General features: G+C 40.3%; 1 protein-coding gene across 1 annotated transcript in view; it reads left to right on the top strand.

Moving 5' to 3' along the window:
- CMPK1 (cytidine/uridine monophosphate kinase 1) overlaps window positions 1-4,971 on the top strand; it is a 68,426-nt gene extending 63,455 nt beyond the window's left edge. The window contains exons 3-6 of the mRNA XM_037827284.1: window positions 1,282-1,434; window positions 2,623-2,699; window positions 2,897-2,993; window positions 3,909-4,971. Of these exons, the coding sequence (XP_037683212.1) occupies window positions 1,282-1,434; window positions 2,623-2,699; window positions 2,897-2,993; window positions 3,909-3,950 (369 nt within the window). The 3' untranslated portion in view covers window positions 3,951-4,971. The remainder of the gene's footprint in view (window positions 1-1,281; window positions 1,435-2,622; window positions 2,700-2,896; window positions 2,994-3,908) is intronic.
- Window positions 4,972-18,769: the final 13,798 nt, after the last annotated feature.

The raw sequence follows: 18,769 nt of genomic DNA, 5'->3' as shown, positions 1-18,769 counted from the left end.
ACATTGATGCCTGTCTGCCTGCCATTTACTTATTCAAGATCCAATTTCAGTGCCATCTGTTTGGTAACGTGTCCTCTGGTTATTGTCCAGGCAGTTGTGCTTACTTCTTTCTTATCAAAGCATCCTTTGCATACCTTATCCTAGAACTTAACGCATTTCCTTACATGTATTTGTCATGCTCTAGACTGTGAGCCCTCAGGTACAAGAGCCATGTCCTTGCTCTTCATGTTTCCTGATAGTAGGCCTTGAATAAATGTATGTTGAGTGAGTAGAACACTGATACGCCTTCTTCAGACATCTTTCACTACCGTAGTAGGGATAGAAATGCTATAATGGGGCCTAAAAGCATTCTGTGGAAGTTTTGTGAATATTTGAAAGGAAGCTAGATGCTGGGATAACGCCAGACCTCAAATGCCAAAGGAATCAGGGTCTTGACAGCCATAGTTTTTCTTGAGGAACCAGGAAGCCATCTTAGCATTGAGGGGATAGACCTCAATTTATTTCAGAACAGAGGCTCTTCTAGACCTTGTCAAAGCCATGCATCTGTGCTTACCCTATGGTGACTGGCAGTGGCAAGACTTTGGTGATTAGAGATCTGTACTTCCCATTCACATAGTCTCACACTCTATCTACGAAATTCAGACTTTGGAAGAGGATAGTGAAATGTGTTGCTCTCGCCATCTTTTTCAATGTATTTTTCCTTTTGCTACCTGTATTTTGGGGTAGCTAGTGGCATTTAGGTTTAATTTTTTTTTAAAAAAGAGTATATTTGTCCAAAGCTTTCTGTTATCGGAGTTGAATTATAGCAGAATTGGTCACTTGTAGACGCAACATCTTTCCTGCCACACCAGAATGACTTGGGACGGGGAAAGGGGAGGCAAGATAGGCTCTCAGGTGGCTGGAGCAAGGATATTAGTTACTGCTTGTTTTTTTTTATTGCTGTTTATTAATAACTGTGAAAGTAATATATGCTTACTGTAGAAAATTTGGAAACTACAGAAAAAGTCATATATACATATACATTTACATATGTATATATACATTCACACACACTATAAATACATATATATATAAATAAATATAGAGGAGGGGGCACATATCCTTAACTTCACCAGCTTGAGGCAACCACATTAATGTATTGGCTTATTTCCCTATTAGCTAGTCTTTTCTATGCCCCCTCCATTCTTATAGTTTAAACAATAATAATAAATGCCCATGTATCCACCATGCTTTTTGTTTTGTGTACAGTATTGAACCTAAGTCCCATTTTTTTTGCATTAGGAGATGGATCAGACAATGGCTGCCAATGCTCAGAAGAATAAATTCTTGATTGATGGGTTTCCAAGAAATGAAGACAACCTTCAAGGTTGGAATAAGACCATGGATGGGAAGGCAGATGTAGCTTTTGTTCTGTTTTTTGACTGTAATAACGAGGTAAAGGAAATCTTTCTCTGCCCATTTGGGTTTTTAGCAACTGATAGTCAACTATTAGAAAAAAAAGTGATTATTTAAATTGAGATTTACGTTTTATATTGGTAGTAATATTTTCCAAATTGATCGGTTGCTGTTGAAGTATAAAAAACTGTTTGGCATCAACAATCTTGTGGACTTTAAATTTGCTTTATTTTTAAAATAAGAAGAATCTGGTTATTTTTTAAAAAATAAGAATTGACATGTACAGTGATGTTAGCTAAGAAGTGGAACTATTAAGTATGCACACTGTCATACAGTGTCTTGTCTTAGGTTATTGTTTACTAGAAGAGAAAGACATTTTTGGGAAGTTGGAAAAGTTCTATTTTAAAGAAACATAGATTATCCTGATTTGTCTTCTGAGAGTGAAATGATCTGGAGAAAAGCAGGGAAAGGCTCTTTTTCTTTCTGACATTTCTAATAATACTCCTAGACTTACCTTTGAGTAATTAAATGAATTTCTTGGAATCATCTCATTGAAATGCCTCAATGTGTTTGACAGCTGCTGTAATATAAAATTCATTAAATTAATGCTAATATCCTGAAAGAAAAGGAATTTGTAGTGCCTTGCAGCAGGTTTGCTATTCTTAGGTTCAGTGTACCTCTCCTGGGGAGACATGCTGAAGCTTTTGTGACTCTCTTCTTCCAACCCTTAAAAATATGTTTTCACTTACTCGTAAAAGTTAACTTTAGAGTGTTACTACAGGTTTATAACTAAGGAATGTTTGCCCACTATTAACGGGATGCTTTATATAAATGCATTTATGTCGACTCCTAACTATTTGGATATTTATGGAATTATCAACAGGCAAAAATGGAACAAAGTTTGAGGCATGAACTTCATACCTAATAAGTTAATAACATATCCTAGATGGAACCATACACATACAGATCTTCTTAAGTTGTGGTTTGTAAAAGAAAAAAAACACAGGAAAAGTTGAGTCATGAATGAATTCTTATGCCTAGTTTATATAAATCGAACCACATGTTTAAATTTAAAAGGGCCTTGCTTGTTGATTAATGAATTAGACACATTGGGTTTATTGCAGAACTTTTTTGTAATCTCTTCAAACTTTATTCTGTTTTCAGGTTAAACAAATGGCAAATTCACAACTTTTTATTCTTGTAATAACTTTTTATTTCTCTTTTTAGATCTGTATTCAACGATGCCTTGAAAGGGGAAAGAGTAGTGGTAGGACTGATGACAACAGAGAGAGCTTGGAAAAGAGGTACTTTTAAGTTTTTATGCATAGCCACCTCATTTCCAGTGGGAATTTGAGTGACAGATTAAATATGTAAAGGATCTTGTCTAAAAAGATTATGAGTGAGTTGGGTCAGATCCATTTTTGTCCTCTAAGCTCTCCTGTAACATGAAAAAAGAAAAAGGATGGATAACTAGAACCTTGCAATATTGCTTCTTTTGCAGAATTCAGACCTATCTTCAGTCAACAAAGCCAATTATTGACTTATATGAGGAAATGGGGAAAGTCAAGAAAATAGATGCTTCTAAGTCTGTTGATGAAGTGAGTATCCCTAGCCAGCCTTAGAAAAGAAGTCAAGTAAAAATGTGATTATTTTCTTTTAGGGTAGTAGGGGGAAAACTATGATGGATTAGTGTTTTATTTAGACACTGGAGACTAAATGAGGAATTAGGCTTTTCTCCTTATTCATTTAGTGTCTAAAATGGGCAGTATAATTTCAGAGTTATTCATGAGAAGTGGATGGTTTATTAATTATGAACTCCTTTTCTTGAGCACTCGAAAATTGGCATTTTGAGAACTATGATTTGGGCCATGTTCATTTACAAAAAAATCTGTGATATTAATGGCAAATTCATCTAGCGCAAAAGCCCCAGGCTGCTTTCTTCTTCTCCATCATGAAGCATGTAGGTGCAGAGTTTCCACCACTCATCAGTCTCCCTTCCTTCATAAACCAGGGATCTCTAAATTGTGGTTTGCATGCCCTTAGTTCCCAAAGATTGCCGGGTTCCCTGGTTCATCTAATCTCTCTTTCCCTGATTCCCTGAATCTTCTTCCTCTGAGACTTTTCATTTTTATCTTATAGCCACTTTTGTTTATTATCCAGTGCTACCTCCTATGGAGGTAAGGTAGTACATGAGAAAACTTAGTGTTTTAGAATCACAGCTAGTAAGATAAGCCACTTCAGTTTATATTTTATCAAATTATTGGTAGCCTATCAAGAAATTTGTCCTAAAAATACTAATAAAAAAATTATACTACAGTTTATATTATGTTATATTGTATTATATTAATCACTGTCTAAAGTAAAATAAATGAAACTAAAAAATTTAATGTGATTTTTAAAATGACGGCCATTTTGAAAATTAATTTAAAATTGACTGTCTTTAACAAGAACTTAACTATTCAGTGTTTTAGCAATGTCTGTTTTAAAAATCATTATTATCTTTTTCCTTACAGGTTTTTGATGAAGTTGTGAAGATTTTTGACAAAGAAGGCTAACTCTAAACCTGAAAGCATCCTTGAAATCATGCTTGAATATTGCTTTGATAGCTGCTATCATGACCCCTTTTTAAGGCAGTTTTAATCTTTTAATAATTTCATCTCAATGTCTGGAAAGTGTGTAGTAAGACAAATTATATTTTTTATCTTCATTTTTTTTTTTTGTCACAGTGACATTGACTTTAGGTTCAATTTCATCTTAGTTATGGTGCTCACAAAACAAAGAAGGGTATCAGCTAGTTCTTTCTTTTTATTCAAAAAGAGTATCCCTTTTATAGTCTGTGCCTTCTGTGAGCAAAACTTTTAGTATGTGTGTATATCCCTTTACTAGTTAAAACATATTAGGATTAGGGATCCCCCGTTTCTCTTTTTCATGCAGGTTTTAAATTTCCAACCTGTTAAGTGAATTTATGGACCAAATTCAAAGGAACTTGTGTAGTTAGTTCTTGGAAATGTGTTCGGTAAAGAAACTCATAAAATGGATTCTCAGAAGTGTTTTAGTATTTATCAAATAATTGACCATTTCCTATAGAAAGGTAAGAAAATGTGGGCTTTGTTTTATTACAACTTGTACAGAGTTGTGTGACAGCGCATATTCTTTGCTTCCAGGGTTTGGGTTGGGAACACTGGGGTTCAGAGCCTGGCAGAATGTCAGCTTTATTCTGACTTAAATTTGAGGGTAGGGGACAAGGATCACACCTAGTGACATATGTTCCTTATGCTCTATTATATAGAGTTATTAATGATTAAACTGGTCTTAACAAAATTCCTAGCAGTGAAACCTTGAAATGAATGTGGTAGATTTCTGGTAAAATTATTCAGTTAGCATTGAGTAACAATGTTGTTCTTTCCCCCCCTGGATTAAATATAGGTTTAGTATAAAGTAGACAAGAAGATGCTATTGATTAAATTTTTTATTTGTGTTTTATTTTCTTGAATACTTTTTTTCATAGTTACTTGTTTAAGAAGATTTAAAAATCATTGCACTTTGGTCAGAAAAATAATAAATATATCTTATAAATGTTTGCTTCCCTTCCTGGCTACTTTTATTCGGTGAATTCTGTTTTTTTGCATCATATTGAAGCATCAAAAGATTCAGCATAAAGAAGACTGTAGAGTCTAATGGAATTTTCTCTTAAATCCATTCTTCCTTAAAACATTTTTCTTTTTTATTCTTCTTCCTCACTTCTAATGCAGAGTAGTATCCAAGGTTCTTATTATGAGATTTCTTAAAATGTATCTCACTTTCATCATTTATACTGTTTGGTATACAGGGTTAAATAGAACAAGAAATTTTGTCTTTGTATAATAGATTTCATATTTAAAGTCATTGGGAATAGTGAGGACAGTTTAATGGTTGTTCTTATATTGTAATGGAATCATTTGTTTCTGTGAATGTTATGAAGTTCATTTATTAAAGATAAAATTTTCAACATACTTGCTATTAGAAAACGAAGTATCTATGTTGGTCACCAAAATTTGTATTGAGATTATCTTGGTTTCTTGAAAGAGACTATTATAAATTCTTACCTAGTGATTCAGTCCAACCAAGGGACTTTATTGATGGTTTAATAAAATAGCTATATTGTGAACCTAAAGACTAAGGTTTTGAAAGCATTCCTACTCATATATGTAAAGGAATCTGTCATATGGGGATGTAACTTTTTATATTGATATTGTGGAAGGAAACTTAAGGTTTTTAAGAAGACTGCTAAGAATTAGATGCTTTGCTTCCTATCATTAGTTGTCTTTCTGTGGCATTTGAGAACAGAAACCAAGAAACATAGTAATTTCTAAATTAGGGGGCTTTGGTTTTTGTTTGCTTTTAAGTAGAAAAACATGTTGGCAATTTTGAGTTTTGGCGTTGATTGAGATACATCTGATTTCACTAGTTGTTTATTCCGTTTGTTAAAGATACAGTCACCAAGAAGCCAGAAGTTTTTTACTTTCTTGAAAGACCCCTATTGGAGACTTGCTTTTTTTTTTTTTTTTTTTTTTTAATTAACATTATTTCCATTCAGTGATGTTGGATATGAATAAATTATTTAGCAAATAATCTCAGTAAATTTTGTGCTGTGGCCTTTATTGTTTGCTGGTTCAGGTTTCTGTTTTCTCAAGCATATTTAAGATCAGGAAGTATCATATTTAACATATGGGTCCTTACATGGCAAAAGGCGAGTTCAGAAACCAGGAGAATTTTCTATTTTCTGTATTATGTTTATACATCTTGAATTAAGCAGAAAGCATGACTTTATCCCATTCCTTTAAGAAATAATCTGGATTGAGGCACAAATAGCCTATTTCATTACCTGCCTGCAGCATCAATTGCTTGTCTCTTTGGCAGGCGTAGGGTGGGGGTGGGGTGGGGGATTGGCAGCAGGCAATGTGTTTCAAGGTGTGGATTTTTTGTCTACTTATGACTTTGTCATGTAATTTAAGTGGTTGTCTCGGATTCCAGTGGACCATGGAGAATAGTACCTAAAAGTATTGGCCAAACTAGGTCAGCGTCTTTTTCCTGGAGCTTTGGTCCTTCATCTTCAAATACTTACTAATTGCACAAGCCATGGTGCTTCAGATACATTCTCTGCCTCCTAGGGAAGTTTTCTGTCTAAAACTAATACTCTGATAGGGATAGGCTTTAAGATGTTTTCAGTTGGCTAACCTAAAACATTAGTATTCTATTTCATTTCTCCCTAGCCAACCTCAGTATACTTCAACTAAATTAAGTACTCCCTAATTCTAAGCATTTTTGGTTTTTTTCTTAAGTGAAAGAAAGGAAGCTCATTTATTGTGTAGCAAAGGGGAGAGGTAAAAATGGTCCTAATCATCTCTCCCTTTATTTCCTTATCCCTGATGCAGGTATTTTTCCTTTGGATGGGTGTAGTTATTGTGATTGTGATGTTAATCCTGGACCTTAGTTCAGCTCTGTAGGTCACCCTCTTTCCTGTTCTGTGGAGTTGAAGGACTAAATTGAACTTCAGGCCAACCCCCCTATACCTATCACCAGGGCTCAAATAACCCTGCTGTCACCACTCATCAGAGCAGAAACTGCTTCTCTTGAGTCCCTCCTCTTCAAAAAAGTTTATCTTTTATGTCTTTGTTCTTCTGAATCCCAGGCATTTAGAGGGTATAATTATTTGTCTTGTTTAGGAAGATGGGGGTAATAAATCAGAACATTTCTGTCGGTGAGGTTCTTTCAGACACAGAAAATTGTTTTTTATTTATGATACATTTTGAAGCAACTTTATGTACCTTCTGAACACTGGCCTTTGACATTTTAACCAACCGGAGGAAAAATATCTGCGGAGGTAGGTTACCATGCATCCCAGCCCTAATGTTAATCACAAACAAACTTTAAGAATTGTCTTATACACAGTGGAATCAAAGAGTTAAGCAACTATATATAAATAGCATATGTATTCTCAGTTGGTTGAATAACTGCATTTAAAAAGAGAAAGTAAAATCCCAAAAAGCCATGCATGTGACTTTTGGGGACTTTTTAATACTGTTTTTAAGGCTTTCTGGAAGAAATAGACTCTCAGTAGCTACTTCTGTGAAATTAGAAAAAATTGGTACAGTGGACTTAGGATGTGCTTCCAAGAAAACCCTGAATACAATAAGATTTAGATCCTAAATTCTTGCAGCCCTTTTAACACTCTGGGTGGAACTGGCCCACACTGGCTCACAGCTGTGAGAAACAAGCACTATTCCTAAAAAGGAATAAACGCCCACCCAATTGTGGAGAAGAAAAGAATTTATTCACAACCTTGCAAGAATGGGTGCCCAACCAAAATGTGGGGGTTGGCACACAGAACATAGACCCAGCAGTATTTATTCCCTAGGCCGAACTGCAAGTCCCTCCCCTGTTTCTCCAGTGGCTGGATACTTCAGAGGTTACATTCTATTGGACAAGCGGAACTAGCCCAGGCAAGTTTGAAACATGCAGCCTGCCCAAATTGGAAACATTTGAAAAAAGTCTCCACCCCTCTTTCCTTTGTTCTTTAACTGCAGAGCCAGTCTGAGCTAGTTTGGTAACAACTTATGAGGCTATTTTAGAAACCTCTACACCACCACCCCCACCATCCCCACCACCCCACCCCCGTCTCCACCTTGCAAGGACAGTGGGCAGAAAAACAGGAGGACCAGCCACCGATCATAGCTTGGCTTCTTGACCCTCTGCCATTCCCCTGAGCTGCCGCCACCATGTGTGGAAGCTAAACTTAAATCTAATTCTCACACAGCTGCCTGACTCCAAGGGCTTCTGCAATCAGAGGGGCGAAGACCTACATTGATAGGTCCATCAGTCAGCATTTAAAAGCACAGAGTGTTGTGCATGGTTCAGGCTGTGTTGTTTGGTTAGTTTTATAAAGAAGCATTTTTACAAGTGGCTCCAAAGCAACTGCCAGAACTTGCCAGTAGAGTACTGTTCTGGTTTGCTAACGCTGCCCTCATGCAAAATACCAGAAATGGATTGGCTTTTACAAAGGGGGTTTATTTGGTTACACAGTTATAGTCTTAAGGCCGTAAAAGTGTCCAAATTAAGGCAGCAACACAAGTATACCTTCACCAAAGGAAGGCCAATGGCCTCCAGAAAATCTGTTAGCTGGAAAGACATGTGGCTGGCATCTGCTGATCCCAGGTTGTGTTCCAGCTCCTCTCTCAGCTCCTGTGCTTTCTTCAAAATGTTGCTCTTAGGGCATTTTGTTCTCTCTTAGCTTCTTCGGAGCAAACACTGGGCTAGCATCCCCAAAGTGTCAGCAAAAGTCTGCTTTCAGTGGCCATCTCCAAAATGTTTCTCTGAGCTGCTCTCCAAAATGTCCCCCTTAGCTCCTCCGAGGTCCTTCTGTTTGTGAGTTTTTATAGGACTCCAGTGATTAAGTCAGGGCAGGGTCCGTATCTCCATGGAAATTATCCAAACAGTTAGATTGAGTCACATCTCCATGGAAACACTCAAACCAAAGGATTCCAACCTAAGCAACATTAATATGTCTACCCCCACAAAATTACGTTAAAGAACATGGCGTTTTGGGGGACATAATACATCCAAACCAGCACAAGTACCTATGAGCATGATGAGGCTTCATCAAATGGCCTCTTCAACTTTTTTAACTATAAGGTAATTGTTAGATCCCAGAAGAAGAAACTAACATGTAGAAGGAGTTTCTAACTCAGGGGCCCCACAGCTTATCTCACAAGAAAACAGGTGCCCTATAAAGAATGAAGGCTGTTCAAGGCTGTTCAAGGCCATTCCAGCCACAGTAGCGTCTCTAAGGCGAGTAAGGCAAGGTCAGATATGCCCATAAAATAAACAACCAAAAAGGCCTGCTCTCCCTAGTTAGATAACTCAGCTGCTTTCCTAAAAAGAATGTTGTCTCAGAATTCTACCAACCAATCAGCCCAAAACTAGATAGGCACTCACCCAGTCAAGGCACAGAACATCACAGCAGACACCCTACCCAACGTGGGTTCCTTTTTTTGTTAAAGAATGCTGCTATCAGATAGAGAGCGGGAGCCATTATCTTTTTCTTCTTTTCTGCTGGCTCCCACCTGCTTTCTTCCTCTAATAAATCTTAAACTTTATACTTAAACTTTGACTCACTGCATTGTGTGTGATTCTTGAACGGCTCCGAACCTAACAGTAGTGTGCACAATAGGCCCTACTCTTATCCATAACCGTGATAGTAGTCAAGATGGACACATTTTTTACATTATTTGGAAAAAAATTACAAAGTTTAATGGCTACCTTATAGATTGGGTTAAAATATTTCCACATCAAATGACCAAGTCAGAACATCTATATCAAAATATCCTTGGTGTCAAAATAGCTGTGTCAGAATGTCCGAGTTATATCTAATATTAAGCATGATTGTATTTGTATTCCTTCCTCTGTCTGGTGGCTTTACTTAGGTCTGGGTAAACATTATTTAGGGAAAGAAGGTTACTAAATTTGAGGCTGCTGCTACTGAGTGCTAATGAAAGATTCAGAAATCTAGAGGATATGATGTGGTGGGAGTGTGGCCAAGCAGGGTCTTGTTCAGTCTAATTCTTTATACATGGTTTTTTTTTTTTTTTTTTTTTTTTTTTAAATCATCATTTTATTGAGATATATTCACATACCACGCAGTCATACAAAACAAATTGTACTTTCGATTGTTTACAGTACCATTACATAGTTGTACATTCATCACCTAAATCAATCCCTGACACCTTCATTAGCACACACACAAAAATAACAAGAATAATAATTAGAGTGAAAAAGAGCAATTGAAGTAAAAAAGAACACTGGGTACCTTTGTCTGTCTGTTTCCCTCCCCTACTTTTCTACACATCCATCCATAAACTAGACAAAGTGGTGTTTGGTCCTTATGGCTTTCCCAATCCCATTATACATGGTTTTTGCAAGAGCTTTCCTATTCTGTTAATTGCTCCCACCAAACACCGTTTCTTAATCTGTCCAAAAGTTTTCATGATCACAGACCACATCCCCATTCCTCTTCATGAGTATTTCATTGATAAAAAGTGGGTTTCCAGAATGTGACTCCCATAACACCAAGCCTTCTATCTTCATTCATCCTTAATTTGTGGTTTGAGTAATTTTATGGATATTTCTGAGAGCAGCTTGACTTAAATGTATTTGCCTTCTGACTTTTTCAGTGTATTTGATGTGAAGTAGTTGTTTAATTTATAGTCATCAGCTAAGAAGAAACTCATTGTTTTAAATGACAATATACAGCTTATGGTTAATTGGTAAAATAATAGCTAGATGCATTTAGGAGGCTGTTCCATTGCAGATTAGCCCCAACAGCAAAGAACACACCTGGCACGGAGTTACCCATGAGTTTACTTAGGGACTTACAAAACAGGAGACAGTTTTTCCTGATAGTGGTGGGTTGAGAGAGTGAAGTCAGCGTTCAGCCATTCCGCAGAGAGAGGAGTGCTGGGGTGGGGGCGGTGCTTATAAAGGTTTGTGACAATGGAAGTTCTCGTGAGATTTGATTACAACAAGGTCTCCTGAGATTTGGTTACTAACAGTCATTAGGGGAGGGAAGTTTTAATGTTCCCCCCCTGTGGGAGAGGGGCTTGTTGCCTGGTCATGTAGGCAACTGTGTGTATCTCAGTAATGGTGGAGGGGCCAGGGTCCTGGGCCCTCACACTCTATCCCCATGCAGCAACCTATGTTGACCATAGGACAGACATTGCAGGATAAGACACAACAGAAATACAGAAGTAACAACTCCACAAGAGATGTTACTGACAGTTGATAAAATCTGTGCTTATTTTCCGATGCATTGAATTCTGCCAGGCCAGCAAGGTGTTCCACACAATCCAATTCACAGGGGTTACCGTCCAAGAAAGGCTGGTAGCACCTAAAGGTGGCAAGTCTATGCAAACCCAACATTGGGTTCAATTGTGGGTATGAGTTACCACTGAGGCCCCTAGGGTGCTATGGGTGAAAAGAAAGATTATGGGAACAATAAGGGGTAATTCCTGCTGATATAACTTTATGTCTTAAATCCTAGGTGACCCCAATACCCCATGGGCTTAGGATTCCCTACCAGGGCGGCTGCATTGCCCAGGACTGTGGTCAATTGACCTTATTTCCCCCAATTTCTAATGCTTGTGGTGCAGGCAAGAGCAAATTATTTTCATTACCTCATTATGGTTGTAACATTGCCAGTCCTTTTACCTGAATTCACAGCACGTGAATGGGTCCCACAGTTACCAGCTCAACGGGAGCTGGAGCGTCTGCTCAAGGTCATGAATTGAGGCTGTTGAGGGCTGGATGTAACTGACAGGTCCATTACTGCAGGGATTGTTAGTCATCTTTCAGCTGCTCTTTTAAAGGCCCATTTATTCTTTCAGTTAACCCTGCTGCTGTGGGGTTGTTTGGCAAATAGTATATCCATAAGATGTCATGTTTAGTAGCTTGGATTAATCGTCCGGAAAAGGGGGTTCCTCTATCACTATCCACATGTGTGGGGACCCCAAAGAAAGCAATTTCTCTAGGCTACATATTGCAGCCCTCCGGTTGGGTTTTCCTGTTGGGAAGGCCAGTACAGCCCAACAGCTGTGTCTATGGCTGTAAAGGCATATTTTGAACCCTCAGATAAGGGAAGGGGCCCAGTGTAGTCACTTGCCATCTGGTGACTGGGTTCTGCTCAAGGCTGATGTGACTGAGTTGGTGAGGAAGCATTCCTGGTCATCACAGCGAGCAGGAGGGGCAGGCTTCCATAGCTTTGCCTTGGGATGGCCAACTGGAATTGCTGCACCAGCCTCCACAGAGTCTGGTTTCTTTGGTGTCCTGTTTCCTATGTAGCCATTCAGCAGCCTCATGCGATGTTGGCTTCGGGCTACAAACTTTTGCTAAAGGTAAATCTGCTTCGCTACTGCCAGGTAAATTGTCGGTACAAATAGTGCATCTCTTGGTTCATGAACAATGGCCATCCACACAGCCCTTAATTCAGCCCATTGGCTGCTTTTCATAGTCCCAGTTTCCCACCATATAGTGTCCATCACAGCTACTGTTGTCCAGGTGATGGGCTGCCTGTGTGCTGATCCATCAGTATACCAGGCAGACTCCGGTATACTGCCACATGCATCAGCAGTGGGCACAGAAACAGCTATCTTGGGAGGATCAGCAGGAGGGGCAAACATTGTTCTTCCATATAGGAAACTGGTCCTAGAATATCATGCATTTCTGCACTTAAGGGGCTGTTGTTAAAGACACTGCATTGAAGCAGATAGGCTTTCCATTTTATCAGAATGCTCAGCTAAGCACTCTCTGAATGCAGTGTATTGGCTATGTTTTTATCCTCTCCTATATGGAGATGGCAATGCGCAATGACACAGGGCATTTTTGGGTTAGTCCTTCAACTTGCAGCAGGGCATTATAGGCGGCACCCAGTTTTTCTAAGGGACTGTACCGCAGAGCTGAGACCAAAAGCCAATGGGAACTCACTTTGCCTGTTGTCTTTGCCACAAGCCCTACCCAAAGCCAGTATTGGTACTGACCGCATTTAATTCACAAGGCACATCTGGGTCCACCCCCTGTAAAATCTGAGACTGCAACAGCCCATTTAGCTTTTTTAAAAGCAGCCTGCTGTGGAACATCCCATTCCCACGTTTTTCCTTTCCTAACTAGGACACACAAAGGTTTTAGAATCTGCAGTAAATGGGGTATAAACTGTCTCCAATAACCCAACAAACCAAGGAAAGCCATGAGCTGTTTAGGAGTATGTGGAATGGAGTAATTTTTTATTTTATCAACAGCAGAGGGAATAGTCTTAGTGGCGGTTTCCAATTCTGCCACAGAGTTACCTGTCAGCATAACATCATCAATATAATGAAAGAGAGTAACCTCTGCCAGAGGTTTCCACATTTTAAAATTTGAGCTACCAAACCATGGTAAATAGGACCATAAAGATATCCATGTGGTAGCATGGCAAATGTCTATTGTCTTTTCCACATGAAGGCTAATGCAGGCTGGCTGGGGGGGGGGGGGGTCTAAGGATATACCAACAAAAGTGTTAGCAAGGTCTAACACAAAATGAAACTGGCCTAGTTTCATACTTATGTTCTGTAGCAAAGTAGTCATACTTGGTATAGCTGCAAACAAAGGTGGAATTACCTTGTTAAGCTCTCTACAATCAATAGTCATTTGCCAGCTTCCATCAGTTTTTCTTACTGGCCAGACTGGACTATTAAATGGACTGTGAGTGGGAATTATAATGCCCACTGTACAGACTGATATTTATCAGTGTTGATTAGATTGTAATTCTTTGATTGTTTCTTTGGAATGCGCCCCACCCAGCTGTGGTTGATGACTTTGATTGGAGAATTTCCATGGAGGTGTTGCTGTGCCCATTCGGGGTGGGTCTAAGTTGAGTCACTGGAGCCATGTAAATGAGCTGACGGACAGAGGGAACTCAGTGCAGTGCAGCTGTGAGTAATGTTTTGAAGAGGAGCTACAGCCAAGAGGGACACTTTGAAGAATGCGCAGAAGCTGAGAGAGTAGCTGCAGATGAGAGACAGTTTGAAGATGGCCTTTGAAAGCAGACTCTTGCTCTAAAGAAGCTAAGAGAGGACAAGCACCCCAAGAGCAACTAAGAGTGACATTTTTGAGGAACTGCAGCCTAGAGAGGAACGTCCTGGGAGAAAGCCATTTTGAAACCAGAACTTTGGAGCAGACACCAGCCACGTGCCTTCCCAGCTAACAGAGGTTTTCTGGACACCATTGACCATCCTCCAGTGAAGGTACCCGATTGCTGATGTGTTACCTTGGACACTTTATGGCCTTAAGACTGTAACTGTGTAACCAAATAAACCCCCTTTTATAAAAGCCAATCCATCTCTTGTGTTTTGCATTCCGCAGCATTAGCAAACTAGAACACCCACTCTCTAATTCCTTGATGGTAGCAGTAATTTCTTGATGTCTCCCTGGCAACTGATATTGATGCACTGCTATTGTGTGTCTGGGGGAGGGTAGCTTTACCGGTGACTGCTTAGCATGTCCTCTTTGGATGGTTTTGATCACTCAGCACCAGAGATAGAATTTGCCTACAGTAGTTTGCCCAATGATATTCTGCAAAATATCAATTCCTAATGTATATTCTAGAATAGGAGATGTGTACACTGTGTGCTTTTGAGGTGGTAGCTGGCCAATCTGCATTAGCATTTGTTGTTGTGTTGCTTTAATACTTTGGATACCTGGAAACGGCTAACATAGGCCTTCTGGGCCATGGCCATTTTCTGTATATTGGTGTGCATTTTGCTCCAGTATTCACTGGTGCTGAAATTTTGTGTTCATTAGTGGGGGACCAGAAAATAGTTAATATGTGGACTCCAATCCCCAGTGTCCCCATATATAGCTTTTATTTGGGGATCTTGACCTGTCCCCTGTGCAAGGGAAAAAGGGGCTTGCCTTGCCTCCTTGGCAGAGGAAGCAGGGGGCTCTTTATACTGTAAGGGCCAAGTATTTTGGCCAGAGGTAGTTTCTCCCTCCGGTGATCTGGTTCTAAATTGGGTGTATATTTCTGCCCTCTTGGTAACTTACTCCATAACCTTACTAGCACAGTGTTCAGCTTTCTATCAAAATCTTCAATTTTAGTGCCAGCGGATATTAGATCAGCTCACATCTGACTGTGACACATGGTTTGGACCATCATGCCTTTTTGGGACATAATCCATAGCCTGGACTCCAACCACTTTTCACTCCAGGCATTCAGATTCTCCTAGATCTGCTACTACTTGGGCAGCCCTGGAGATGGGTTGCCCCACCAATGTGCTAAGAATGGGCACCAATGTCCTGTACCATTGATTCAGGGCACTGTGTAAGATTGCGTTTCTTATGCCTGCCCCTGGTTAAAGTTTTATTATCTGGTCCCATAAAGTTAGCAGCATAAACTGCATGTTTCATTCCTAGCCCCCTTAGTATATCTTGTAATTCATCAAGCATGCTCCAATGGGGGGTGACCTGGGACATATCCCCCACATTGGGCCAAGTTTCTTTACACTGAGTCACTAACAAATTTAATAGCGAACTGGACTCAGGTCAGGTGCTAAGGAATATATACATTGGCAGAGGAAAGGGTGAATGGTAATAGAGGCCAATTTGCTTATTTTATGTCCTAAAGGCAGTATTTCATCCATGCCAGTGTCCCACAGGCACAGCAGCCAACTTGATAAAATTTCTTTAGGTTTTTGTCTGTACTGATGCCCAATATCCCATAGCTCAGTGGCAGTATAATCCTGCATTGTAACCAGCACCTTTTGGATCAGGAGGTGCTTCTAGGGCAATGACAACTGCAGCACCATCCCCCCACTGCCTGTGGATCAGGGTGTTGTATTTTCTCCATTTTGAAGTTTTATTGGACCAGAGGACGAACATGCTTACTTTCCTCAATTTCAGGTTCCCAGTCAGATGGGGGCTCATCCTCATCTGAAGAAAAATCAGTGGGGTCCCACACTTTGGGATCCCAGTCAGAAGTCACAATAAGCCTGACTTGCCCTTTGGGCAATTTGTGCCCTCTCACTCTAGCATACTGGCATGCTAATGTCTCTAAACTTTTGTCTATGTGATGCAGCCTTTCACTTAATGCATCCTTCAGATTGCTTGGGCTATCTGCATGTCTCTTTATAACTTAAGTTCCCCCTCTAGGCTGCAAACCTCAGCTTTGATTGCCAGGGCCTCTTCCACAGCTGAGTGCACAGCACCTAATGGAGGCCATGCAACAGCGGTGGCAGCCTGACGGCTCTCCTTTTTCTTATGAAATCCTAACCATCCTGCGAGCTGTTGCAGGAGAACCAGCAATTCAGCTGGGGAGTTCTGGGTGTTGATATACACCCTCAGTGGCCCTCAGTCATCCAGGAGGGATACCAGCCCTCCTCATATGGATGTTTCAGGTCATCCTGGGATTCCCCCCAGACTCATCATGCCCATTACAGCCGGCAGTTCCTTGGTCTCCTGGCTGGCTCACCAAATGTTCCAACCCAGATTAGCCCCAAGACCGAAGAACACACCTGGCATGGAGTTACCCATGAGTTTAATTAGGGACCTATAAAACAGGAGACAATTTTTCCCTATGGTGGCAGTTCAGGAGAGTGAAGTCAGCATTCCACCATTTCACACACACACACACACACACACACACACACACACACAGAGAGAGAGAGAGAGAGAGAGAGAGAGAGAGAGGGAGAGAGAAAGGAGGGCCAAGAGGAGGGGGGTGCTTATAAAGGTTTGTGACAATGGAGTTTCTTGCAAGATGTGGTTACAACAAGGTCTCCCGAGATTTGGTTACTAACAGTGATTAGGGGAGGGAAGTTTTAATGTACTCTCCCTTGATAGGGAGGGGCCTGTTGCCTGGTCATGTAGGTGGCTGCGTATTTCAGTAATGGAGGGGGTGATAGGGCCCTGGGCCCCAGTAGAGGCATATTACAGTTTAATCACATTCATGCAAGTGTCTGCCAATAAATTTAGCTAACTGGTCACTTTTTCTGCCAATAAATTTAGTTAACTGGGATCAGAGAGTTTGTTCCTGGGTGTTACTGAGTATCTGTCCCTCTCTTGAGAGATGACACTAGCACCAAAATGACCACATTAAACAAAACTGACTGGCCTTTTATTCAAAATATGTTGGAGGCATATTTATTAGGGACATGCAATTAGCAATGCATAACCACTGTTCTCAACAAGTTTACTAGGTAAGCTCAAGTTTAATGGTTTCTGAACTATATGATGTTTTAGCATAATGCTGTGCCAGTTTCAATGTTTTATGTTCCCCAAAACGCCATTATCTTTGATGCAATCTTGTACGGGCAGACATATTAGTGTTGATTAGATTGTAATTCTTTGTGTGTTCCCATGGAGATGTGACCCACCCAGCTGTAGGTGATAACTCTGATTAGATAATTTCCATGGAGGAGTGGCCCTCCCCATTCAGCATGGGCCTTGATTAGTTTACTAGAGCACTATATAAGCTCATACAGAAGAAGCGAGCTTGCTACAGCCAAGGGGGACACTTTGAAGAACACACAGTTGCTGAGAGAGGAGCTGCAGATGAGAGACAGTTTGAAGATGACCATTGAAAGCAGACTTTTGCTCTGGAGAAGATAAGAGAGGACAAACGCCCAAGAGCAACGTTTTGAGGAATGCCATTTTGAAACACAACCTGGGAGCAAGCAGATGTCAGCCATGTGCCTTCTGAGCTAACAGAGGTTTTCTGGATGGCATTGGCCATCCTTCAGTGAAGGTACCCAATTGTTGATGCGTTACTTTGGACACTTTATGGCTGTAAGACTGTAACTGTGTAACCAAATAAACTCCCTTTTATAAAGGCCAATCCATTTCTGGTATTTTGCATAACGGGCAGCATTAGCAAACTAGAACAAATGCTTTTAACACTGGAAAACTTTTCTACCTCTCTGATCTCATTTTGTTTTCCAACAGTGCTCAGGTGGGTTGGAATGGTAATTTTCCTGTTTTACAGATGATTAAACAGAGGCCCATAGAGTCCAAGTCATTTGCCCACAATTGGACAGCTAGGGAGTTGTGGATCTGGAACTGGAAACCAGGCCTCTGGGCCTTACCCGATCTGCCTCCCATCTTTTCAGTAGCCCATACTGCCTCCCTGAAAAAAGGCTGAATTTTGAAGTGTGACCTTGCAAGACTATCCTCACTTTCTGTACCAACTGTAAATTTGAGGGTCCTTAAGACTACCCTTAGATTCTCAATAATTTGCTACAAGAACTCACAGAAATCATTGAAAGCTGTTATACTCGTGTTTATGGTTTATTACAGTGAAAAGATACAGATTAATATCAGCCAGGGGAAGAGGCACATAGGGCAGGGTCCAGGAGAGTTTAAAGCACAAAGCTTCCGGTTATCCTCTCCCAGTGAGAGCTGTGCGGATAGAGCTTACTTCTCGCACAATAGTGTACAATACTCGTGCATTCCCAATCAGGGAAGTTTACCTGAGCCTTGGTGTCCAGAGAGTTTTTGTGGGCTGGGTCTCGTCTACATGGCTGACTGTCCATGTGGCTGGTCTTAGTCTTTAGTTCCTTCACATGGCCCAAAGTTTCCACCATAAATCACAGTGTTCACATAGGCTAGCTCATGTGGTCCAAGGCCCCCAGGTAAACAAAGTCACCCTTATCAGGCAGGACATTCCAAAAGCCTAGAGACAGCCTCCCAGTGGCTGAGGGCCAAGTGCAGGCCTCTCTTTGGGCAAGGTTAATCCTTTACTGCACAGGTCTCCAACACTCCACCATGCTTTCTCTGTCACTAGCCAGTTATCCTCATTTAATTTCTTTATCACACA

This window comes from Choloepus didactylus, chromosome 2 (assembly GCF_015220235.1).
Source record: "Choloepus didactylus isolate mChoDid1 chromosome 2, mChoDid1.pri, whole genome shotgun sequence".
NCBI classification, from domain to species: Eukaryota; Metazoa; Chordata; class Mammalia; order Pilosa; family Megalonychidae; genus Choloepus; species Choloepus didactylus.
Note: the sequence above shows the minus strand (reverse complement) of the source record. Positions and strands in the feature narration are given on the sequence as shown.